Below are 17,907 nucleotides of genomic sequence, written 5' to 3'. Positions count from 1 at the left end.
GAGCTGAGCAGCATGTATAATCCCTGCTCTTTAACTACCTCGCGGGATTAACGTGGCACCCACGTGGAAAATAAAGAGCCTTAGTGGAGACTTTATTCTGATCCCACTGTGTTAAATGGTTACGGTGGAAGAAACATCAAGAGGGAAAACCCAAGAGAATGTTCTGTACTTTCTTTTTTGTGTGTGTGGTTGGGTCACGTTCTCGCCACTGGTGTGAAAAATAAACAAGCCGTTTTTGTAATAGGATCAACATATAATAATATTGCTTACATGCATGGAAAAACGCTGAAATACGAGAGCAAAGGGCATTCAGATGGAAGCTGAACACTGTGCTTTTGAAATGGTTCCGGGAGAAGACAGTCATCTTAAATGGCAGCCGTAACCCCAGCTTCCTTAAAAAAAAAAACCCCAAAAGACCAACGGATCCAACGTGCAAATGTTTATTTGCCTGGAAGAATTAAATTAGGAAATCTTCTTGGGCAAGGAGGGGGTGAGGGCCATGGTTGCAAAACCACTCTTCAAATGAAAACTTCGAGAAGTGCGGTCGGTGAAATCAAGCTTGTTGTGAAATTAGACGAGCTGAGAAAAAAATGGCGGGCTCTTGGGAAAAAAAATTAGAAATGGTCCTAAAGACAACATCTGTTCCAGAAATGACAGATTAATGACAAAAACAGCTTGGAATTAGAAATTAATTGCCAGAAATTCTTTGTACAATTTATTCTGTGCTTTGGCACATGCCTTAAAGCTTCTGGGAAGCTCATAAGGCTTTCTGCATGAAGGAGAAGCTTCTCGTTTTTTGAGCGCAGTCGTCGTCGTCACGAGCACAGCGGGAAGAAAGGGGACATCGTTGTCTGGTTGTGGGTGCTACACTTTCATTTTTGTTTGTTCCCGAGATATTTTATTGATGCCTTGGCAGCCTAGAAGGTGAGGATGAAACCTGAGTAACCATTAGTGCAAGTAGCAAAAAAATTATAGTGGGAATACTAGAGTCCTACTTCACATCTGAGGCCCTGGCACATTATGTCGTTTTGGCACAGATGCCGGTTCTAATCTCAGATTTCTTTTTTATAGTACATTCCAGGATTGATGGAATGACACAGTGTTTCTCTGGGAGTGGTTTGTGTGTGTTTGAGGGAGCCAATTCTCACGGTGCTGGCATCGTAGAACGCTTAGATTGCAGAGTTCGATGGGAACCTAATGCCCATGGGGCCACTTACGCAACCGCTTTGATTGACAGATAAATGGCACAAACTCACATTCAGAAACATCGTGCACTGTGTATGTATCAGCTGTCACATAATGTAACAATTCTCTTTAATAACTTCATATGTTATTATCTTAACTGCAATTAGCTGACATAAATAGAAATGAGATATGCAAAGAGGGTCTGACTTTTGGACAACCGAACACGGTTTCAGAAATACCAGCTCAGTCTCATGAAAGCTCTTTTAACTTCTATTCCTGGGCAAGAATCCATCCATGGACACATTGTAAAGGTATTTATTAAAATTTTAAGGGTGATGACAAGTAATTCTCATGAAAACAGAGGACAATTTGTGACTGTGTGATTAAACATTTTCCTGTGAGACCAGGCTTATAATAATGTGGGTAACCACAAAACTGAGATGTAAACCTACTAGCAAAATATTAAAAAAATCATAGTTGGAACAGTATTCTTTGATTTGTAAGGAGACAGGATCCAAACACTGGGCAGGGTTAAAGTTTAAAACATAAAACTTTATGTCCTTACACAGGAGGAAAGAGGTCATGAGGTCATTACCCATATTGTATGTGCATGTGTTCCCTATTAGCTGTTTACCGTCAGCTTGTCACTTTCGCAGCTGTTCTATCCCCCCGTTAATTATTGTGATATACATATTTATGAGCTTGCTGATTATTTTCACAAGTTGCAGTGTGTTTGACCTCTCAGGGCCACCGTGCAGCCCACACTGCTAAAGTTCATGATTTTTTTGATAACCTTGAATTAGAAAGTTAAAAAACAAGATACTGAGAAACACATGAAACTATAACAAGAAAACACTCGGGATGCCACTAATGGGATTTTATTTAATTGGTTATTTCATTTAATTCTAATTAAAAAAATATTATGAAAATGTATTAACCTTTGTATTAAAGTGCTTCAAAAAGTTTACATCCAGTGTAAATCTCATTTACTTGTGTTTTATGACAGTTTTGTGAATATCTGTGAGATTTTGGAGCGTTGGTCCAATAAAACCAAAAGCTAATTGTATAGGTCTTTTCTAACTTTCTGGAAACTTTCAGGATTTTATATGTTTACCAAGTTATCAATCAGGATAAAATCATTCTATTTAGTAGCTAATTATAGAGGCACATACGGGCACAATCTGTAACTTCTTATCCAAGGTGTAAACCCCATTAAAACAGCAGAACCTGCCTGGGTTGATGGCCCTTTTTTGATCTCCATCGTTTAAGTCTCCATCCTGTGTGTTTGAGTTATTAAAAAAACATTGTGAAAATGCTAGATGCATGAATGATATGATATGAGCAGATCTAGGAAGCCAGTGAGCGATCATGGTCTTGTTAATAGACTTGTGACTGTGTTTGGTGAAGGTGTCTTTGTAGAGGATGGTACAAACTGTAAATTATTAATCTGAATTAGAGCAGGGCAATATGGCCAAAAATATTTATCACGATATATATTTGAACATTTGCGATAATGATATAACTGACGATGTAATTGATGCGAGACAAAATACAACTCCACAACATTACTAGCACAAAAAGACAACCTTCCATTTATTTTCACTTAAACAGGAAGCTGGTTTTTATGTACATTAAAGCTTTATAAAAATGTAACAGTGCAAATGCAAATTCCTTGCTGAAAGTTTAACCAAAAGGCATTGCCAGTAGAAATGGGCTGACATATCCTGAGCATAACCATGTATAATATCCACTGAAGTTAAAAAGAGGTGCTTTGCAACATTAAACTGCAGTGTGCAGTACGCCTTTTTCGGACCATAAGGTGCACGGGATTATAAGGCACATTAAGCGAAACAAAGCAGTCAGATAAATCAAACTTTATTAAACTCATTCTTCTTGCTTCCTCCACTTCTGTACCATTGATTCATTAATGTTGAATTCTCTGGCAGCTGCTCTATTCCCATGTTGTTGCAGTATATTAATAACTAACCTCGTATTGTGGATGGATTATCTCAGTTGTTCTCCTGACTGAAGTTTGGTCCATTTACAGCATCCTGCCATGCGATTGCATTTGTCTCTAACCATGAGGAACCTTCATGTTAACTTTTATAAGTGGAAAAGTGTTAGTGTTCGTCCTCCAGCTTCACTGTTTATGTTATGCTAACATAGCTGTGTCGCTAGCGATCACGTAGCACATCATTATATACCAGCTAGCCCAACTTCAGTAACACTACAAACGTCACTGCTGTTTAGTTTCCTGTCTTCATTTATGTTGGAAGTGATAGCAGAGACCACTTCCCCTGCCAGTGGCGGACTCCCTCAGACATCGGTGCGTTGGTGGTTCTTTGTGTCTGGGGATGGGCGTCCACGTACACACCGGCTCGCTCCTTGGCGGCCGCTTATCGGGGCCTGGAGCCTGGGGCTCGCTCGGGCCACTTCGGAGGTGGGGTGTCCCCGGCCTCTCGGCCTGGGGCTCGGTCACTCAGGCACGGCTGGCTGCCGGCGGAGCTCACGGGCGCGTCACTGCAACTCCCCCTGGCTTCTGCTCCGCGGCTGCTGAGTGAATCCTCATCTGGGGCTCTCTTCAGCTCTTTCTGGGACAGTGGCGCGGCTGCCCCTCTGTTGGTCTTCCTTGGTCTCTTGTGTTCTGGGGGCCTCTGGATGTCTGGAGTTTTGATCTCCTCCATACCTGCTTCATGCCCTGGAGGACGGGGCTGTGGCCCCCCCCACACCCTCTAGCAGATCATTACATGAAGGAACCTTTTAAAAAAACAAAAAAACAAGCGCGTCCATGCTCACAGGTGTACACACGGGTGATCACACCCACAAACTACACCCTTTTTGGCTCCTACCTCAAAGCACACTGTGTTCTGTTGATCTTATGTGCTGCACAATAATGTTTAATATTTAGTATTTACTGTCATATTCCCATATATCATTGTGATGTTGTTTATTCTATTACTCTTGTTCTCTTCTGCTTGTTTTCTTTTTTCTTTCTCAGCAGGCGATCCAGGTGATTGATATATGCATTTTTTTTTCTTTTTTCTTTTTTTTTTCTGCCCGTTCTGTTGGTTTTTGTCTTTTGCCCTTCTCCCCCGTCCCTCATCTCAGCTGTTTCTCTTTCCCTCTTTCTTTCCCCCAGTCAAGTCTGTCCCGTATTCAGTAAATGAAAATAAAATAAACAATAAAAGGTGAATCAAATGGACCATTACGGCAAGGCTGGGATGGTCAAAGTAAATCCGTTGGGCATCTTTCTTTGTCTTTAGACAACAATTCTGATGGCAAAAGAGCCAAACGGGACAGGCAAAAAAAAAAAAAAAAAAAAAAAGGAAGTGATAGCAGAGCTGTACGTTTGAATTTTTTCAGAAATCTCTGTCAGAACATGCAATATCATGCTTAGGTAACTAGCGAAACTAGCGAGCTAACTTCCGCTAGCTTCCTGCTAACTTCTAACTCCGTTAAATGTAATAACTTTTGTTTTCATGGATGCCTGGAAGTTAAACTTTATAGTTACACCTGGTAAAGCAGCAATGCTGATCGTTTTATTAAAGATGAAAGAATTTAGACAGTTTTTAACTCTCAGTAATGCTGCAGTGTTGTTTGACCTGAAGGATACAGAGTTTAGGACCCAGATTACTCCCAGATTTAAGAGCATCTTAGTCCGACAAATACGACAATAACAACGGCCGCTTGCATGTTCTGCAAAAACATGTGCTTTGTCGTGTATCTGATGGACAAACACCAAACCAGTTCCACATCACTGAAGTTGCACCATTTTTACAAACCAATTCTGGTTCATCTGTTTCACTCAACAATCGGCCACGTGCGTATGAAAACAAAGGCACTGCGCATGTGCGTTTTACTCCCATTCTATCGCGATATTTCATTTTCCTATCGTTGCCTAACATTATACCGGTATTACCGTGAACGGTATAATATGGCCCAGCCCTAATCTGAATAAACACTGATTGATGGGAAATTATAATATACCAGTATCATTCAAATGAACATGAAAAGCTTTATTTTTGCAAATTGTCCTACTCCCTAATTCACACTGTAAGTGTCTGGTGACCGCAATCATCATCTTTTAGTCGCTGAAAGCCTGGACTGGTCTGTTTGGCAGTGATGAGGTTACCGCTGAGTTGTGACCTTAATTTGAGTTTCACATCACTCAGTAGAACGCATAAAGTCCTGGTGGAACTCGCAAACGCGCCTGCATGCACGCAAAGGACCGAGTACTGATTGCTCTGACCATCTCTGCTGCCATTAGGCTCTAATCACTTTGTCTCATTTGAAATGCAGCGGGCGATGCATTTCTTCCGCTTATTTATGCTAAAACACACATGATCCTTACCCCTCAGTGCACGCACGCACACACACACACACACACACACACACACACACACACACACACACACACACACACACACACACACACACACACAGAGAGCAATCACTGTAATGCTCAACTCTCCACACTAGATTAGTAATGATTAACCAGCTTTATTAGCTCAGCCGGCTAGATTGGTTAAAGAGAGTGAAGGAGAATTTACCGACTCATATACAGTTGGGATTACACACATTCCTCGGCTAAGGTTCCATTTGCATCTGTGCGTGTGTGTCTGTGTGTGCAGCTAAGAAGACAAAATGCTGACAGTGAAGACAGGGTGACACTGACACAGAAAAGTTACCTGGCAGGCAATCTCCTGGGTAAAAAGAATAAAGAACAGCTTTTCATTTACTCAAATCTCGCTTAATTTTTATTGCAGACCTACTAAGAGGATTTTTAGACTTTAGTCAGAGCATCACGGTGGAAACGTTACAGCAAAAGAGGGGCAAAAACAATGATGTTGAACTTGCTTACTCAAAATATGACCTTGGATATGGAAGAGAAAGTGAAGAAAGGAGATAAAGTAGGATGGAGAAAGGGAAAGAGTCAAATTTTCCATTGTTTATCGTCTGGCTCCTTGACCATCCCAAGCAATTTGAAGATTTCCCAACACACACTGCAAACAAATTAATTGTTTGCAAGGCAAAGCAGAGTTGAAGACCTACTCTTAGCATTTGAGGAACAGCTGCTACCAATCTGCTATCAAAAATGATCATGGTGTATGCTATGATTTAAGACATTGCATGCAGAACAAAGGCTTAATAAATAAAACATATTAATTATTCTATAAAAAACGCTATTTCACTTTGCACAGGTCTCATCTATAGAGATAGAAAAGGCGACATTACAGCAAAAAAAAGTTTTACCATAATGACAAAATAAGCATGAAGCGTATGTCATATAACTGGCAATTGTAATTTTAACATGAATTCAGGGAAAGGGTGAATTCTCTAAATACTTTAATTTCTGCAAGTACAAAAACAGAATTTAATACTATGGGAGTATAATATTTCTTATATAATCTAGTCTGCCAGTGATAGCTGTGGTGCACCTGAACACCCAAAACATTGCACTTCATTAAATAATGCAGTGTACTGATTTATGTACAGGGAGATAAAGTTTTGATTCTTTGGGTGTACATGGACACATACATAGTACATCCTTGCTATTTTGACCCAGGGTTTTGTCTCAGTGCAATAAATCAACATGAACCATGAATTTGGAATTGCAGAACGCCATTTTTAAGGCATTTGTGTTGGCAAGAAGTTTAAGCTCCAATTGTTAAAAGACAACTTTAGATGAAAAACAATGAATAGTTTAACACAAGCAATAAACTGTGAGACTATAAAATGAGCGCGATGTGAAAGTGGGAAAAACACATGAAATTGGTTCTTAAAGCTGTGCTAAAATGCTCACGTTTACAGAAATGTTTTTTGACTTCTATGGACAGTTTCCCTCTTCATAAAACCTTGATTGAGATTTCAATCATCATTTTTAGTGTGGGTTCTGCTAATTATAGTCTCTGAACTGGACCTGCCCAGTTTTTGAGGCACCGGACGAATATTTCTTGTTGTGCGATACAGCCCTTCCAAAAGTATGGCTTTACTTTTTTTGATTTGTAGTATAGCTTACTATGGATTAACAGTTATAATGAATGTAGCTTGCTTACTACCATTAATCATGAATAAAAACTCCACCCTTAGCTAAGGGCCATATATTTTTTTCTCTCTACAAAACAGCAACGTGGCGGTGGCTGAAATGCTAAGGGTGAGATTTCAAAATGCAGTCTACAAGAAATGGATAATGCCACGAAAGGCTACATGGTGGCTAGCTAGCTAGCAAATCATGTTAGAATTAGCATAAGGATGAAGTTAAAAGTCAGGTTGACAGAACAGCATTTCCCTATTTTAGTGGCCTCTTGACCAAAAATGCAACTTGACAGAAGGCCCTCTATATCACTTTTTTCATTTTCTTTTTTCTTAAACCACTCATCTACCACTTTTCCCTCCGTATTTGTCAGAGAAAATCTAAGGTATTGGGGGGGAAAGCAAGGGGCAGGCATAAAAACACATTCCATAAAAAACATTAGTTTGAAATGAGTGCTGGATGTCCATTTGGACAAAAACATAGATGACATTTCCTGCCATATTTACCATGAGACCAGTTTGGCCTTCTACAAGCCAGTACCGCATAGACACTCATATAAACACACACATTATTTCAACTTCTCGTTCTACTATCAACTGTGGTGTTGATACAATACCTGATTTCCTTTGCAGATTATGTAACCATTATGCAAGAACCTAAGTCTTGAAGGTCGGGCCTCATTACTACTGCAGGCCTTTCATATTAATCTGTCTTTAAAATGTTTGAAGTTCATTCGAGGCTTTAGATGTGCTTGCCAGTGATTGGGGGCAATATTTGGAGCATGCACTCCAAGTTGCTCATTCTTGTGGCTGAGCCAGCAAGGCCTCATTAAATGCAAAGGCAGACCAGAAAAAACAATATGAAGTGAAAGCTGATACCCATGTAAGTGCTTTTGAACCACTTTCAAAATCCGTTATTTTTTTGCTAATGTGTGGTGGCAACTCACAGCTAGAAAAATGTCGATAACCATTAAAACTATAGTTTATGGCTCTTGCTTGTTTTTTGGCAGTGGATGTTATTATTTTAAAAACACTGTGATTCCTATATCATATGAAACATAAATACCAGAATAATTCCTTAAAGTGCATATTAAACTGAAAAAAGGGTTCGTAAACTAACTCAAGCTGTGCGTTTTTGGACTAGAGTGTGTTGTGTAGTTCTTCCATGATACCAAGTGCATTAAACGTTGAAAGTCAACACAAAAATTGTTTTGAAAGGTAAACTGAGCCAAGTTTTCCATTTTGGATCCTTTTAGAAAGAAATCTATGAGGGGGAAGTGTTGGACAGATTGTCCTGTGTGTGCTTTAAAAGAACAACACTGTTGTGTAACTTTGCTAGTATGTGTATTTTGTTCTCTTTTGGTTTGATGGACTTGCATTTTACTAGAATCTATTACATGTCTTATTAAGTTCAACTTAATAAGAAACAATATGGTCAAATACATGCAACGTGGATGATAAATCTTTCCCTTACATATTGTCTTTATTAGGAACACTTTGCAACTATCGCCAGAACCCAATAAACCCAATGATGATAAAATCTGAACTTTTCTGCAACAAATGTTAATGATCAGTTTTGAACAATTTACTCTGTTGAACTTTTAATTTTAGATGATGTTTAATCATCAGTCGATGTAATGATGTGGGATTTTTTTTAGATACCAATATCTGGTCATTTAAAAGTTTAAAAATCCAATATGCTGATCTGTTTGCCAATATTTAGTTTTTCTTCCAGACACATAAAATATGGAAGAGATTTCTCTAACATTTGTTATGTGTATTTATGTACCCATTTACTCCAAAAATGTAAATGTCATTACATGTGTTTGTTACTCATGGCCATTATAAATACCAATTGTCAAATAGCTAATATAAACCCATCACTCATATAAGTCAGTCTCAATACAGATCACACTGTTAGTCAAATTTTAAAGTTTAAAGGTTACTTTTTACCTCTAAGTGAAGCTATAAGGTAAATTTCGATTCAAAGTGTTTTGTTTTTTTAGTCAGCAGTTCAACATGATAAATGCATTATACAAACGAATTTTAAATAAATAACATAATAAAAATCTTAATTTTAAGAAGTCAAAAGCTTCAAGTTTTACAGAAGAACCCAAACAGAATGGAAAACTTCAGTCTGGTTAATGCCAAACTAATAAGATAAATAAATTGAAACTGTTTAAAAGAAATATACAAAAAAATCAGGCGAGCTTATTTCATAATACTTATGAAATGAAAAAAAAAGACTTTTTATTGTCTTATTGCCCAGCCCGAATTTCATTGACATGTTTAAAAACCTGTTTTTCAAACCTTCTGCGTTCTTTTCCAACTACATATAGACAGTTATGTCCTAATCGCAGCAGCTGACCCTGTCGTTGGACTAGACTACATGGTATGATAATTGCATTTACTGCCATAACTTGATGTTTTTATCACTATAATACTCCATCGGCATGTGCCCCCATACTGGAGGCTTATAATCTAATGTTTTAAAACTGCTGATTAGCCTGTTACTACTAAATTCCTTTGCCATTCACTATGTAAACTGTGTAGTGATAATAATTCAGTAGGTATTTTCCCTCAGGTGAAATCACAAGCAATCCAAAACAGGTGGAAAAACCCCTTAATTATCCGTGTGTGATGAGTACACATGCAAAAATGTCTGCAAACACACTAACGGCATCCACAAGCTGGGCTGTCTGGTAATTGTCTGCAGATGTGAACTTCGTGATTCAGGTCAGCAAAAGTAATGTAATACAATGCTTGAAGCCAATCTGTAGGCTTATAAACCATCAGACTGTTGAAAAATACTCATGCATTCCTCTAGTTCGGTGTTGTGGACAGAAACTCTGCTTAAGGGTCATTTAAAGCCAGCCACTAACACCGAGGCAAAAGAAAACAAACTGAAGTAGCCCACGATGTGAACATTTGTGGAATGTTCCTTTATCGTGTTTGTATTCGCTCTAAGTGATCTCACAGGCCTTTGGTGCCTTCAAGGAATATTACTGCACTTATTCCACAATAGCAGTTTATACAAACCTGCACAAATGTCCAGGATAGTTTTCACATTTGAGATGTGTGCGTGGGTGTTGTGTATTAGAGAGAGTGATTGTTGAACAGTTGGTCCACGGACGTTCACAAAGACCTTCGCACTCAAATGGGCATGGCTACCGTGACGTCACTAACTGGTTTCTGAAGTGCTGTTTTGAAGCCTTGAGATGAGCGTTTTCGGCCTTGCCAACTTGATGATGTTTCAAAAAGTAGATGCGACATCTGCACACTCATTTGCAATCAGCAAACCCCTGATAACCGTCCTTTCTGACACATAGCACGACCAAGATTTAGAAAGCTGATTTAATCTTTGTTCAGTATGACCGAAAATAAGTGACTAACACCATAGACTCTGCAGTGTTTCTAGAGGCCAAATCAGAAAACCTTTCTATAGATTTCTATTGGTATTTTGCAACCCGTGGAGCTACGTCCACCTTTTATACTCTAGACTACTGTGTTGTTATTAGAATTATGTTTAAATGAGCAAAGGTGAGAATCACTAGGCACCCCACAATGTAATATTATTATATAGCATATACTGCAAATCATCACCTTTTTTTAGCTGCAAATTATGTCTTCAAAGTGTATCAGTATATGTTTTGTCTAATAATATACAGTTATCTCACTTTAGTTTTTTTTTAATTCATTTATTTTGCCATAAATATTGCAATAAGTCAGTCTGATATCAGTCTGCGATTGAATGGGACCAAGATAGTAACTACATGCAATCTGCTTTTGCATAGTACAGCAATGAAATGTAATACATTTTCAAAAATCACGTGTCTCTTGCTGTTTACATTGACAAAAAATCACATTTAACAGAAATTCAAAATTAACTATTACATTTGCACTCAGCAACCTTCATGTTCTACATGAATATAACCGGAATACAACCAGCCGGCAACCAGCCGAGTTGAGTCTCATCAATTGTGCTAGTTGACAAGGACTCATTCAGACTGATGGCAACATGTTGGCAATCTGTTGGCAATTAGGCAGCAATTATCTACAAAGCTTTGACATTTTTGATAGTGATTACAGTCATTCCAAGTCAGACTCCAACTATTTGCAGAAAAGTTGGCTTCTTTCAGGTGACCTGTGCAATCACCTTCGGATCAAAAGTGGGTGAGCAACATCCTTAAACTCTGGGCAACCATTCAGTCACCACAAGCTGTAGCCAGTCGCAGAATGTGGGAAAAAAATACAATCACCAGGCAACCATCGACTTTTATTTATATTGACGAAAGGAAGTTAATGTCCTATTTTTACTTGTGTGACTGAGATGTTATCCAAAGTTACTTCCTAATTCAGAGCAAGCTAAGTATGTCCAGTGCTGGATGGTTTTTCAGTTGAACCAATTTAACCTCCTAAGATCCGAACTCTTTCTTGGGATGCATTTTTAATGTCTCTTTGCTATTTGGGCTGATTGGGACCTGATGAATGTAAAAACAAAGAAATACTCGATTTTTTTATTTTTACCTGATTTTGTTTCTGAGAAAAATGAGATCCACATATGAGGACATTCGCTTTAAATTTTGATAGGACAGTGGTAGTATAATGTTCTCGTAAGTGGATATCAGGCCCTTGTAGAGCAAAATTTAGTATTTTGGTCTAGGCAACTCAAAATGTGATGTCCACATATGTGGATGCCAGGTCCTAGGAGGTTAATGTAAGTTTGCTAGGCTAAATCTTTGCTCTCAGCATGGTGATTCATGAGATGAGCCCTCTCATTCCCAGAGTATTTTAATTTATTAAAATATTGATATTGGGTGCCCCCCCCCCCCCATCCTTAGAAATGAGTGAGTTTTTAAATATCGTGCTTTATTTGTCTGTCAGTTGTGTGTTGAATCCAAAAAGACTTAGCATGATAAAATAAATAAAACCACACAACTGAAATATGAACAAGGGTATGTAGAGAGACACGCAGTCCTTAACATTCAGCCTCTTATTCTAAGGACACTGTCAGTAGCCCTTGTGGACATGTGTATGCATACATTTCATTGATGACACACGGTCACAAGTCAATGGGAAACCAATGAAAAAAAAAGAAAGCTACAGCAGTTTTTGTAATGCCACTTGCTTGAGGCCAAGAATGGTCACACTGATGCCTCTGTGGTATTGTAGGTGGAGTTGCAGTGCTCAGATTCTGCATGCACTCATGCATGTATCCAGGGACACACACAATTCTTATTAATGATATAATTTAAAAATGTGTTTCTACAGTGAGTCTCTGAACCTAGCATGTGACTATGCCCTGATTTTGCAAAGTGGTTTTTATCGTGAGACCAACAAATGGGAGTTAGGGGATTGTCCTGTAGTAAATCGATCACAGATGACAGAATTCTGTGAGACATATTTTCTTTGAACCCCCCCTCCCAAAAAAACAAAAAACAAAAACTAGAATGAGTCACCAAAAGTACCTGTGGTCTGGTCCAAGTGATGTTTGGTTGTGGTACTAGACTGAGCAAAGAGCAAGTCATGTTGTGTATTATTTAGTAAATTATAGGAATATATAATGACCAAAATGATCCAGTAATGCAAAAACAATCCAGTAGAGCATCGATTATTATAACCCCAGTCTTTATGTTATGTGCCACTAAACATACCTTTACACATTCTGTATAACTTTCATGATGCATTTAATTAACATCACATTGTGAGTGCACATTTGCAGGGTTATCATAACTGTTTCACCATGGTCATGGCATCTAATGATTTACGCAGTGCATCATAGCAACAAGTGTTCCAGTGCCTGAGTGCGTGCATGCGTGTGTGTATCTTCCAGGTGCGTTACCATAGTAATATTTCTCTCACTTCCTGGCTCTTTTGAGTTCTGTATGTATGTGTTGCCAAGGAAACTGACATAGTCTATTGCCTGAGGTTTTGCGCCATTTGTCCCATTGTCTAAAATAGAACAGAAACCACATGCTGCAGTTCAGTGTATGTCCAAATGGTATTAGTCATCTAACTGCATAGTGCTGGCCCAGTCAGCAGAGTCATTAATCTTTCCAGGGTAAAATCTGTCAGATGGGAGCACAAAGCAGCAGTAACACTGATAGCATAGCATTTGCTGAATCCAGTCCTTAACAGAAGCGTTAAACTAAGGCCTGCACACTTAAAAATCTCTTGATGCTTGGTCTCATACTAATCCTTGTCTTTCTTCTTCCTTCACATAATATATTCAGTCATTTCTGCTGAAACAACAACAACAAAAAAGTAGTAAATAGCACCCGTTAAACTTTAAATTATCTGATTATATCTGCCCAGCCATTCCAGCAAACAGCCAATTGGAGGCTTTACAATACAAGCCAGCATGACAGAAGGAGCTGGGGTAAGAGGTGGCTTGCAAAGTGGCTTGCATCAGCTGTGCACAGGCTAAAGCTGCTCATGATTCAGTCATGCTAGACTAAAAGGTGAATGGCACCTGTCTCCAAACAATTGTGGTCTGACTCAGACTGGCTGCTGTAACTCAGGCAAATTGCCAACACGTGTCCAGCCGCTGTTTTTGCAAGTTTGACTAAATAGTAAGTATAATAGGAAGGCTGGAAATTGGTGTAATGATATCCCCTGAGCTTGACTTTTACATGCAAAAACTATGGCTGTTAGTTATGTCTGTTGCTCTGAAGTCCAGTTGGATGTCTGATTTGGTTCAACTTGGTGCTGGCTCTTTAAGGCCAAAATGGATTCCAACCCAGTATTTTTTGCTCTTTATGGTTGAACACTAATGTGAAAAAATAGTTTTCAAACATGTTGTATCTTTTTTTCCCCATAATTAGCAGACTTTGGTGCACAACGGGGAGGGGTAATAACTGACGTAAACATTGAGCTTTTTTTCTTGGATTTTTGTGCCCTGAATGGATTTACTATTCTACAGATAGATATCAGATGGATGAATATCATCACCAAGGAATTGGTATTCCTTTACCTCAGTGTTATTTAAGCATGGAAAATACTAAAATAATTTAAAGTTACTATTAATTTAAAGAAACATGCAGTGTAAATAGATAGAATTGATGCTGGTGCACCAGTTTTGGTTGGGACATATTCAATCATTGTTGGCCAGAAGAGTGGCCAACCATGAGCCAGAGCATCAAGTTGGAATTATGGTTAAAAAGAAAGTTTTTTAATGATGTAGATGGTAAGAAAATTCAACGCACATTTACTATGTTTTTTTTTTCTTTTGGACACATTAAACAAACAGATTTATATTTGTTATTTATAGTTATTTACTTACTCGTTTACACTCTTACAAGTATTAGCGTATTATGCTGAAGTAAGCATGTCTTCTGCAATCTTGAATTCTTTGAGCAAAGTGTTGGACAGATTGTCCTGTCCTGTGTGCAACACTATTGAACAACACTATTGTGTAACTTTGCTATTTTCTGAGCGTATTTTGGCGTGCTGGCGTTGCATTTTACTAGCCTCTATTGCACGTGTCATTCATGCATGTTCAGCTTAATAGGAAATAATATGGTCAAATGTGGTCAATGTGGAATTCATATTCTGCAAAGAATAAAACCTCTTTCACTGACATATTCTCTTGATTAGGATCACTACATCTACTGTCATGGTTTGAAGACCAAAACTCCCTAAACCCAGTGTGTGTTTTAAAGTTAAAATCTTAATTTTCTACAACGAATATTAAATACAAATTTAGAGAGAGTTGCACAAAACAAAGCTGAAGGGTGTTTCTTTTGTCTCTTTTTTACTAATCGCCTATTATAAACGTGATACCGATGAATTGGCTAATAGCGCTAATATTGGCAGATAATACAGCCCTATAATGTACTTTTACTACTATAAATGCACATACACAACATATTATCTTATTTAAGAGTTGAATTGTACAAGGCACTTTGGTAACAGTGAGCTGACGGCCTGTGTGTCATTCATTCAAAGGTATAAACCAGAGTCCAGCAGTGATAGCAGGACTTGGTCTCCCTCCCTCGGCTCTTCTGTCAGCATTCCACAGTTTTCGACACTTAAGAGCCGAAGCTCATCCGTCTTGTTCAGAGATCCCGCTGAGCAGAACCAGCTCGACCGAGGACAGACCTCTTTTTTTTTTTTCTTTACTTTTTTTTAATAACATCGTTCCAACAGCTTGTCTTTTCTTTTGTTGTATGTGTGTGCCCTCTGAAGTGAAGCGGGCTGAAAAAGGGTTTCCTCTGTCAGCGATAAGGAATGGCGGTACACAGGCGTGCACTGACAAAAAAATATGCAGAACAGCTGTGCTGGATAAAATGCTTTCTGAAAGGGGGGAAACATGCAACTCGCTTCACTCGCTCACTCGCACACAAAGTCATTTGGCTCTCCAGGTTGCCTGTATCCACATCATGTTTTCCTTCCATGGCTGAATGATGGCTCTGTTGCCTCACTGCACTGACTGGGGTCAAATAACAAGCGAGCTGACAGCAGGGAGGGTTGAATGGATTCAGGAAAATATTGTTGATAGAGGCCCAAATATGAAAAGTTAAGTCTTCATGGTGTCTCATTTTTCTTCTACATACCATGCGTAAACATCAATCAGATGAAAATTTAAACAGGGATCTAATAAGAAAAAGAAAATGCTCATTCTTGCATAAATGCAGACACATTGCACACTGTTAAGCCCTCAGTCTGGTTAAGGCATTAGGTAAATTGACACACAGGAATGCATGAATTGATATTCAGATGGCTGAAACTTTCAAAACCAATGCTGTCTCAGAATCTCCAGTATTTAATTACGTTTTACATCAGTTCAGTTTCATCCTGATCGCAGATAAAGCCCAACCTGGAAGGTAAATATGCTCATTTTGAATCCAGGGCACATATTGTAGATCCATCAGTATAGATGTCCCCAATTGCTCCTTAGAACTAGAATAGAGGAGTGTCTTCCAAAGCACGTGATGTCTTTATTCGTCTTTGTAGTCTACATCAGCAGTACAGTAGGTTTAATCAGCTTCACGTTCATTAGTTTTTAAACATTTGGTGCTAAATAAACTAAGTCCCATAAGATTTAATTATTTCCATACGCAATCAAGGATCAAGACATTTTACCCAAGTAAAAAGGTTTTAGAGGTCCTTCTCCTGGAATAGATTAAAACCTTCTGTAAATCTACAAATTAGTCCACACCTCACACCTCTGCTTCTTTTCTGCAGCTTGCTGCTGCCTGGCTCTTTGCTCTTCATCACAAGTTGGCTGACCACATCAAAGAAGAACAGCTCTGTTTTGCATTGCTAAAGTGTGCTTTGTAAAGCAGGAGAGGAAAACCCGGTGAAGTGAGTGTTAGTTGGCAAGATTAGCGAGGTGGAAGCAGACATGGAGCGCACCAAAATTATAGAAGATATTTTAACGATGCAATTTCATTTATATAGCACCAAATCACCAAAACAATCTGTGCTTTATATTGTAGGGTAAAGAGCCTATAGTAATACAGAGAAAACTTCAACAATCGGGCAACCTCTTTTGAGCAAGTGCTCGGTGACAGGTGGAAGGAAAAACTCCCTTTTAATAGTAAAGAGGAGAGGAAGACAGGAGAAAAGGCATGCAGCCACTGAGCTAACTGCTTGATTCACTTGTATCTCCTATCATATGAAAACATACTATATGGACAGTGAATAAAGTTAAGAACAGGATTGTCACTGGAGGGTTCAATCAACAATCGAGTTACCTGACGAGGAACCATATTCGATACACATAGATACTGACAGGATGGCATTTGACCCCCAACCGCAGCCCTAATCCTAACCATATGATAACTTATGTCGTAACTTCTCTGACCTGGACTTGCAACATAAAAATTGAAAATTGGTGCATCTTTATATGAAAACCGATAAAAATCAGCAATGCAATGTAAAATGACATGAAATGGTTCCATGTTCCCATACTGTTAATATTCCTTTTGGTATAAGTTTTGTCTCACTTGTTCTTCCCAGGGGGATTTCACCTGGAGCAGCCTGTCGGGGCGGAGCGTGCGTCTGATGCCAGTTGCCATCCAAAGCCTGTCAGAGCTGGAGAGGGCCCGGCTACAGGAAGTGGCCTTCTCCCGTTTACACCAGGACTATGACTTGGGATGTCAGATAACCATGCCAAAAGGTGGGGATTGTTTTGTTCTTTTTAATGCATACTGTAGACTTGAGTTAAACAGCGTCACATCATTTTTATGTTTAAATCAGTATATCCAACCCATTCAGAGCTAACAAAGTGCTTTGGATAACATCAGGGTTTTGAGAACCTGACAGTTATATGACTGTTACCAAACCAAATGCATGTATTATTGCCTCCAGGACTCTTCTGTGTTACATGCGGTACAAACTGATATGCTTGACCTGGGTTTGTAGTGCAAGCTTGTCCAGATATCTTTAATTGTTCCATAAAGTACAGCCAATGCTCAAGTCCCTGACCACATCCCTCAAGTGTATTGAAGGGAAGTCGTGTATGGTCTATGTTTGGGGAAGTTGTGACAACACACGAAAGATATAAGCCTTATTTCACATAGGGATTGGTTGCTTCCTGTTCGCCTTGGTATCTGTTGACCTCCCGTCCTCATAACGACATGAAACTCCCTTTCCGCTGTGGCAGAGGCCAAGTGCAGGCACTGTAAATGCTATTTAAAAAGTCTTAGGGTGTGCACAAGAGTGATATAGTTGACCTTATTGTTC

The 17,907-nt window shown here is 38.9% G+C and overlaps 1 protein-coding gene across 3 annotated transcripts in view; it reads left to right on the top strand.

Annotated features, from left to right (window-relative positions):
- LOC120737489 (rho GTPase-activating protein 6-like) overlaps positions 1-17,907 on the top strand; it is a 107,959-nt gene that overhangs the window by 69,448 nt on the left and 20,604 nt on the right. For all 3 annotated transcript variants that reach the window (XM_040038227.1, XM_040038226.1, XM_040038228.1), the window contains exon 2: positions 17,182-17,341. In XM_040038227.1, coding sequence (XP_039894161.1) covers positions 17,182-17,341 — 160 coding nt within the window. The remainder of the gene's footprint in view (positions 1-17,181; positions 17,342-17,907) is intronic.

The sequence above is a fragment of the Simochromis diagramma genome, unplaced genomic scaffold, assembly GCF_900408965.1.
Source record: "Simochromis diagramma unplaced genomic scaffold, fSimDia1.1 OVJJ01000413.1, whole genome shotgun sequence".
Classification (NCBI taxonomy): domain Eukaryota; kingdom Metazoa; phylum Chordata; class Actinopteri; order Cichliformes; family Cichlidae; genus Simochromis; species Simochromis diagramma.
The sequence above is the reverse complement of the archived record's forward strand: the minus strand, read 5'-3'. Positions and strand labels throughout refer to the sequence as shown.